General features: G+C 51.8%; 1 protein-coding gene across 1 annotated transcript in view; it reads left to right on the top strand.

The window, feature by feature from the left end:
- The window catches only part of OPHN1 (oligophrenin 1), a 50976-nt gene extending 46046 nt beyond the window's left edge, over positions 1 to 4930 (top strand). The window contains exons 20-22 of the mRNA XM_009996632.1: positions 3001 to 3166; positions 4055 to 4105; positions 4888 to 4930. Of these exons, the coding sequence (XP_009994934.1) occupies positions 3001 to 3166; positions 4055 to 4105; positions 4888 to 4930 (260 nt within the window). The remainder of the gene's footprint in view (positions 1 to 3000; positions 3167 to 4054; positions 4106 to 4887) is intronic.
- The last annotated feature ends 3720 nt before the right edge of the window (positions 4931 to 8650 follow it).

Consider the following 8650-nt stretch of genomic DNA (forward strand, 5'->3'; position numbering starts at 1 on the left):
GCTGGAGTAGGGCTGAAGCAGGGCTGGAGTAGGGCTAAAGCAGGGCAGGGAGCAGGGCTGGAGCAGGGCAGGGAACAGGGCTGGAGCAGGGCAGGGAGCAGGGCAGGGCGCAGGGCTGGAGCAGGGCTGGAGTAGGGCTAAAGCAGGGCAGGGAGCAGGGCTGGAGCAGGGCAGGGAGCAGGGCAGGGCACAGGGCTGGAGCAGTGCAGGGAGCAGGGCTGGAGCAGAGCTGGACTAGGACAGGGAGCAGGGCTGGAGCAGGGCAGGGAGCAGGGCTGGAGCAGGGCAGGGAGCAGGGCAGGGCACAGGGCTGGAGCAGTGCAGGGAGCAGGGCTGGAGCAGAGCTGGACTAGGACAGGGAGCAGGGCAGGAGCAGGGCAGGAAGCAGGTCTGGAGCAGGGCAGGGAGCAGGGCTGGAGCAGGGCAGGGAGCAGGGCTGGAGCAGGGCTGGAGTAAGACAGGGAGCAGAGCTGGAGCAGGGCAGGGAGCAAGGCTGGAGTAGGACAGGGAGCAGGGCAGGGAGCAGGGCTCATTTTATTTCAGACTCGGGATCTGTTGCTCACTGGTAGTGCAGCTGCTGCAGGGTTTCATAGAATCATAGAATGGGTTGGGTTGGAAGGAACCTGTTAAAGTCATCTGGTCCAACCCCCCTGCAGTGAACAGGGAAATCTTCAACTAGGTCAGAGCAGCCTGCAGAGCCCTGTGCTGGTGCTGGTGCCACCAATCCTCCTCTGTGCCAGGCAGATGCCACCGCTGTCCCCTGCTGTACCCACAGGACCCTGCTGTAGCTGAGCCCTGTGCTGAGCTTGGCCAACTTCAGTGGGCTCATAAAATTCAGACTCGAGTAGCGCTATAAACACCATTAATCCTGATGCAATTTCTATCCAGTCTAACCAGCTGGAAGCACTCTGTATTGTCAGCACTCACCTCTGCAGAGATTAGGAAAATGGCAAAAGCCACTTTCACATTTTATTTTCTACCAGTTCTGTCTGTCAGGCCCCCTGTGACACAGCATCTGGCTTATCGAGGCTGCCCTGGGGGCAGTCATTGCAACAGCTCCTCCATTAATGTTAAGTATAGATAGTGATTAATGTTTGTATTCTATTAAGCTTTATACAGAAATATATCACAGGCTGGAATAATTAGTTTGGGGCCAGATCTGAGCTGGCTTTGACCATGTCTTGGATGTATTAAGAACAGTGTGGCCAGCAGGTCAAGGGAGGTTCTCCTCCCCCTCTGCTCTGCCCTGCTGAGACCACATCTGAAGTGTTGTGTCCAGTTCTGGGCTCCCCAGTTCAAAAAGGACAGGCATGTGCTGTAAAGAGTCCAACAGAGGCTATGAGGATGATTAAGGGACTGGAACATCTGTCATATGAGGAAAGGCTGAGAGACCTGGGGCTGTTTAGTCTGGAGAAGACTGAGAGGAGACCTTATTAATGTCTACAAATATCTGCGGGGTGGGTGTCAGGAATGGGCCAGTCTTTGTTCAGTGGTGCTTGTGATAGGACAAGGGGAAACAGCACCAAGTGACAACACAGGAAGTTCCACCTCAACATGAGGAGAAACTTCATTACTGTGAGGGTGGCAGAGCCCTGGGACAGGCTGCCCAGAGAGGTTGTGGAGTCTCCTTCTCTGGAGGCTTTCAAGACCCACCTGGACACATTCCTGTGTGACCTGTCCTAGATGTTCCTGCTGCAGCAGGAGTTGGGCTCGATGATCTTCAGGGGTCCCTTCCAACCCCTATGATTCTATGTCAGTGGAGGAAGGTGGACAGGAGTCTGTGTGTCTGTAGATATTCACCCCTGCCAGGCCCGGGAGCTGCTTGCAGGACACTACACGTGGCTCTGACAGCAGGTATTTGGTGCTGAGTTCTATAAAATATCCTCAGGATGATGGTCACAATAAAAGCTGCATTGCCCTCTGTGTTCTGCCAGCTTTTCCTGTGCACTTCACAGTGCTTTTCAGATGCTGTCATACCCTGACAGCTCCACAGTCCTGTGTCTAGAAAATAAAAACCAGACTGCATTCTTGACATATGGCTCCTGTGTGCAGTGGAGAGAAAGAGGAAAGGCCCAGCTGTGAAGCACAAACATCAGATTCATCTGACTAACATTGCTGGCTTAATGTAAATTTGTCACATTAATGGCAGGAGGAAATCTGCTTTCAGAACAGTAACAGAGCTTTTAAAGTTGGCTGATACATCAACTGCTTTTAGTTTTATGGGTTTGCATTATCATACGTAGCGTGGTGACAGCATGTCCTGGAGACACAGTGTCATAAAACTGGCTGTGTTGAAGCCTTGGACAAATATATAGAAGAACACTGAAATGGTAATAAAGTTATATTACCTCTGTGTGGATGCTCACAAATCTGTGCTGGGACACTATCTGGAGCTTTAATTTGCACAGCTTGGAGATAATTTTGAAAAACTGAAGAAACCAAGAAGCATAGATTGAAGGATTAGAGAACAGGCCTTTTGCTGAGAAATTCAGGTTATGCAGCTTACCAAGGAGAGGTAAGGATCAAAATTTAGGATCAAAATTTACAAATACAAGTATGGAAGAGAGTTGAGTGAGGTCTGGTGTTTGAGCTAGCACACCAGGGTGTAATGAGGTTCAGTAATGAAGGGGCTGACGCAGCCCTGGTTAAGTAGTTGCAGCAGTTAATTATCTTACCAAATATGAAAATATTTTTGTTTATTTCTAATCTGAAACAGGACCCTATAGCAGAGGAAATGTCTAAATGGGAAGAGCAGGACCCAGCCCTTAAGATGCATTTGAGCCAAGTGAATGGCCAGATGAGAAGATGCCTTTTCTTCTGTCTCTTTCCCAAAAAAAATTTCCCTAAATTCTGGCTATTGGCTGCTGCCAAAGACAGGCTGGTGGGACAAACAGACAGATCTAAGCCCACTGATTTGTTTAGTGGTTCCTCATAAACATCTAGCCGTTCACCAAAGTTTTTTAATCCTTTTTTAAATTTTTGTAATCCTCAACCTTGCAGGCGAGTGCGACGGTGTCCCGAAGCCACGATCCCATGGCGATAAGCCTGTGATAACACGTCCTCCTGTGAGACCTCCAGACCCTCCATGTAGGACTCCTGTCCCTCCAAGGCTGGAGCAGAGGCCAGATCTGATAGCAGGAACGGCAGAAGAGATGCCTTCCTCTGTGTAAGTCAGCAGCCCTTGGTGGATGCCCAGGGTGGGAGCTGCCAGCACCAGGCACTTGGGGAGGTGCGGGGGGATGGGGTCAGCCAGGCAGCAGGAGGAGGAGCTGGTGTCACCTACCCAGAATTCTGGAAGAGGAGGAGGCCTCCACACTGGCCTCCAGCACCAGTGGTGTGCAATGGCTGGAGCCCATGGAGGTCCCCTCTGACACCAGTGCCAGCGCAGGTTTGGGCATCAGTTTGGAAAGCTGTGCAGAGGGCACGGCCCGGGAGGGGACCTGACCTCAGCAAGGGGAACACGCAGCAGAGACAAAGCTCTGAACCTTCTCAGGTACAGCCCTGGGGCTGAGCTTTGTCCCATCACCTTCTCTGCTATTTTGGGGTCAGTGAAGCTGGAAAGTCCCTCCCTGCCTGGCTCTCAAAGGAGATGCTTCCTAGGGAAGGACAAGACCCAGCTTGGATGTCTCTTAGGGAAATTGGATGGAGTTCAGCATCATAATCAGGTTTCTCTCCGAGTTTAGAGAAAAATAAACCCTGCTGACTTCTAGGGGAACTAAAAAAAAAAAAAAAAAAAGAAAAGAAAAAAAGAGTTACTAAATGCAGGGGATCTCAGCCCAGCAGCCAGCACCTGTTGGTGAGGAGGCTGTGACCTGGGTGCTGCCTCCAAGCTCGCTGCTGCTGCTGTGCACCCAGCAAAGATGGGCTAGTGGAGAGGGGAGTGGAGCTGGCAGCATGAGGAGCATGGCTGCTGCCTCAGCAGAAAGGCATCATTAGAAGGTGATGGTCTTCAGTGTCTGCTAACACCACTGCTCTTTCTTCTGGCATGGATGAGATCTGATTCACAAATTGCCTTCTCAAATAACTGGAGTAACCTCTCTTGTTCTCTTTGCAGGGTGGCCTCTAGGACCAAATTCTTTGAGACAGCTTCCCGAAGAACAAGCAAGTAAGCCTGGCACTGAGAAGGTGGCATGTAAATAGTAGCAGCCCTGCTGCTGAGGGTGCTCCTTCTGAGGCAGAACAAGTCTGCTTGGAAAGCCCCAGTCCTGACCTTTCCTGCCTCGTACTCGTGGGTGGAAGACGGGTCTCAGCTAAAATGCTGGAACTGAACAAAGAGCACAAAGTGTAAAATGTGAACCCAGATACAGACTTGATAAGTTACATGTAAATCTGCTAAGTAATGGACCTATCTGTGGATTCCTTTTATCATGTGTGTGGATCTCAGCATAGTGCATATTGTACTTCTCAGCCTTTGGGAAGAGCAGAGATAACGTCATGGGAGCGAGGAAGGGGGCTGGTTAGATCACAGCAGCTGATCAGAGAGACCTGAGAGTGGGTGGTCCTGCAGACCAGGTCTGTGCAGGACCACCAGAGAGAGGTACAGTGTGATGGAGGGACAGCCTGGGCCCTGCAGCCTTTTGGCCAGGCCAGGGCAGCAGGGCTTGGAGTTGCAAGCATTGTGCTTTGTGGCAGCTGATTCCATTTGTAATCTTATCTGCTCAATGAAGCTTCAGCTTCTCACTTTTAAAGACCACCAACCTCTGCTAAAGTGCAAGCAGGTTTGCATGTAAGTGACAAATGTTCATAGCTAGTGTTGACAGTGAGTTCACTTGTGTGAAAATATATCTCTGACCTGTTACCCAGCTCTCTAGTTATGTTTGTGGATCTTAGTTGGAGCTTGCTTGTCACGTTCATTTTTTTCTGTTTCTTCTGCTTCCTTATATACAGTTCATCATCACCACAAGGCAGGATCCCAGGTGATGAGAGCTGAGGCTAAAGGTATGTGTTTGTGACTATAAATCAAGTAATAAACCAAAAGCATAGATGTAACACAAATTCAGCTTTGATGGGGTGGTGGGAAGCCAGTTGGGGCAATGGGAATCTCAAAAGATAGATGAGGAGAAATGTCCTTCCTGTTGGACCCTTGCAGAAGGAAAGAGAAGTGGCTGGAGATGGACCATCTTCAGTGGGGCTGGGGGTAGCATGGGAGGGTGGGGAGCTCAGCCTGCTCTGCCCTCCCTGAGCCACCTCCTGCAGCACTCAGGGAATCCATGAGCACTTTTAAGCAGCAGTGACATCTGGGCTTGTTGTGGTTGTGGTTGTGCCATCGCTGATGAATTTACCCTGCTGCTTGTTTTCTTCTTCCAGACTTCGTAACCACCTCAGCCCAAGCTGGGCCCAGGAGATTTTCTGTGCTTGTGAAATGGATGTGTCACAGCTTAGACTTTCCCAGTTCAGGTGCCCCTGGAGAGCAGCTGTTTTACCGAACGATGATTTCAGAGCCTGCTGTCATAAGTGGCTCTAGAAATTAGAAGAGAGGGAGGTAACGATGGAGAGAAGAGCCTCCCCAGATGTCTGTGTTGAACTGTTCCCAGCCCTTCAGCCACTTCTCTGCACAGGCTGTGAAGGATGCTCGTGTGTGCCCTTGCAGGTGGCCAGCAGTGTTTTCAGGGCTGGGTGAGCTCCGAGAGGCTGTGGAAGGGACAGAGAGATGGGAGTGGCCTTTTACCTGCTCACAGTTTGGGAAAAGCACCTTGGCAAGAGTGACCTTGGACAGACACTGGAGTCAAAACACAAGGGACTGATTCCTCATGCTTGGATGCAAGGGTAGCGTGATGGGAATTTGGGTTGGACCGCTTGCCATGAGAAGCTCTTTCCTGTGTGTTTCATTTTCCTCACCCACCAAGCTGCAGTGTGTCAGTGGTGGGAACACTGGGTGTTACTGGAAATGCTGCTTGTGCTGAGGTGGGACAGGAACTGGGGGAAGCATCACGCTCTGTGGGACATCTCTTCATCTCCTCCCGGTGAGGTGGCTTTCCAGGCAATGCCAGGCAGGTCAGCAGCCTCCAAGAGTGCAGCTGGGGGATGGAGGTGGCAAGTGCTCCTCCTCCTCCTGCTCCTCTTCCTCCTACTTGAGCCACTGTCCTACCAGCTCCGCTTCCCACAGGCCCACCGAGAAATCTCTCTCCTGCAGATACTCTGGTGGACCAGCACAGAGGTGGCAGGGAGCTGAAACTCTCTGAATATGGGTCAAAGCCCACCAGTTTCCTAAGAGGCACCCAATTTCTTGTTTTCAGTTTCATTTAATTTCCATTCCAAGAGATGTCCAATCTCTTTTCCTCAGCAGTGGCCATGTAGATGATGCTCTTTGGTCTGCAAGGTTTTCTTCTAGCCAGGACCACCCCTGGTAACATTAGAGGCTTATTGGTGGTTCCAGCTGACACCAGGGCTGTTCCTGAGCTGTAGCATTTACCTGTAAATAGGCAGCGAACAGCATCCCTGCTTTCTGTCACCAGCCCAAAGGCAGCTTCCCTGTTTTGGGTGCTGGGAGCATCCCAAACCAGTGGCTAAACATCCCTGATAGCTGCTGCCCAGGTGCTCTTCTCTGGAGCATGCTTTGTGTCCTGCCTGGGGCAGGTTTTCCAGCTGGACACTGCCACGGTGCTTCCCGTGTGTCTCCCAGCACGTCCCTTGGGTGTGCATCTCTGGCTGCTTCCTTGTTGAGTGTGATTCCAGCCCTCTCTGGGCACACACACATCGTGTCAATGGTGCTCCTGCTCCCCCGGGCTGTGGCCGTGCCCAGCTGCTTGCTCCTGTCCTCCTGCTTTGAACAGTGGCTTTAAGTGGCTTTAAAAACGAACCAACAACTAAACGTAGTTCCCATGCCTGGACTGTGCTGGACCTTCGGGGTCGAGTGGCTTCATCACCTCCTGGGGTGGCTGTCCCAGAGGTGTCAGGCCAAAGCACTGACCCCTTGATGCTGTTGTTTTGGGAGGCACCCAGTTCCATGGTCCTGGGTGGCTCTGGGGGTGACACTCCTTTGGCTGCACGGGGCCCTGCTGGCACCCAGGGTGCCATCCCGTTGGGAGCAGTGGCTGGTGCAGCCCCTCACTGCTGCACTCACCGCTGAGCCTCGGGCTCCCTGCCTTGCTCAGACCCTGCGGGACAGAGCCCGGCTCCACGGGAAGAAAAGAAATCCGAGGGAGTGTGGTTTGGAGTCTGACATTGTAAACAACGTGGGGAAGCAGCTCATTAGAAACATTTTATTGTGTCCTTCTAAAATAATTTGTCACCTATACGTCTGTGCTAGATTTTCCTCTTCTGTGTGCTCAGCCGAGTTCTGGGAACCAGCAGTGGAGAGGCCGTGGGGTGCTGGGCTGTGCTGGTGGGGGCACAATCCTGGCCAGTGCCAGGAGGGGGGGTTGGCCCCTCCTGTTGGCCAGCGGAGCCGTTCGGGCATGTCAAAGCTTAGGTTGCTTCAAGTGTTTATAAAGGTTTCCATGAAGTTAAATAATAATAATAATTAAATATATATATATACAAGAGCCCGAGGGTACTTTTTCCCCTTCAATGTGTCCCCGAGCTGCCCACGCTGCTGCTCTTCCTCTGCTCTGCAGTCCCTGCTGCTCCAGGCAGTGGGTTTGCACAGGGGTGGGTTGTTCTGTTTTCCTGGCAGACGCGTTTGATACTATGTGTTTTTTAAATGTTTTCTCACTTTGAACTTCAGCTGCCTGATTCTTGCTCTGCTGCCTCGGCCAGCATAAGCACCTTGCAGCTTATTTATGACTGCTGCAGAGACAGCACTGACTTCTTTCTATCTACCTGGCATCTTTTCCCCCTCCCTCCCCTGTTTTCCCATCCCTCTCAACTCCAACAACTGTGGTGTTGTGCACTAATGTTTAGTTTCTGGCTGCTTGCTTTTCTTTAACAAAAAGCCGTCTCTCGGGAGAACAGCTTTCTCTCTTGAATGAGAGTCCTGCAACCTGCTCTTGAGCCTGAATTTATGGAGGAGTGGTCTTCAGCTGAACAACAGGGAGTATTCCCACCTACACCCCTTTTAGACTGCTAAGTGCTGTATGCTTCTTGGTATCCTTCCTGCAATTATTTTGTACCAGCTCTAGTTCAAGGGTGCTGAACTTCCCAGCCTGAGTTCTGGGTTTGCCTGCAGGTCTGTGCCCTGCCTGGCTGGGCACCATTGCCACTGAGCATGGTCCTGCCTTCCCATTCCCTGCTCAGCACGGTGCCACGGGGCCTGGGACCCTGGTACAGTGGCAGGAGCAGTCCCCAGCTCCCCAAGGGGCAGCTGGACATGGGGTGCCACCCCCCCAGCACTCCCAAACCTCTGCCTCTCCCTTCCAGCCTCGGGAATTGCTGTTGCCTGTTAAGACCTGCACCATCAGCCACTGGGAGCAGGGATGGAAAAGGAGTGTCAGAAGCACCCTCCCCTCGGCAAGATTTACTGCAGCTCCCAGCATTTTGAGAGTGTTGGCCTTCTGCTATTATCAAAGAATGAAATCACCCTCCTGGCTGGGAGCATGAGCCAAGTGCTGGTTCCCGTTCAGCTGCTCTCGTCTCACCAGGGGCAGGGCTGAGCAGGCTCAGGCACTGACATGCAAAGCTTCCTTGGCTCACTTTTTGCTTTTCCCCATCTCTTCAGTTGAAAAAACTAATCCTAAGAGTGTAAACTGGCAGGAGCCCACAGTCCTGCTGA

The sequence above is a fragment of the Chaetura pelagica genome, unplaced genomic scaffold (genome assembly GCF_000747805.2).
Source record: "Chaetura pelagica isolate M959 unplaced genomic scaffold, ChaPel_1.0 scaffold103, whole genome shotgun sequence".
Classification (NCBI taxonomy): domain Eukaryota; kingdom Metazoa; phylum Chordata; class Aves; order Apodiformes; family Apodidae; genus Chaetura; species Chaetura pelagica.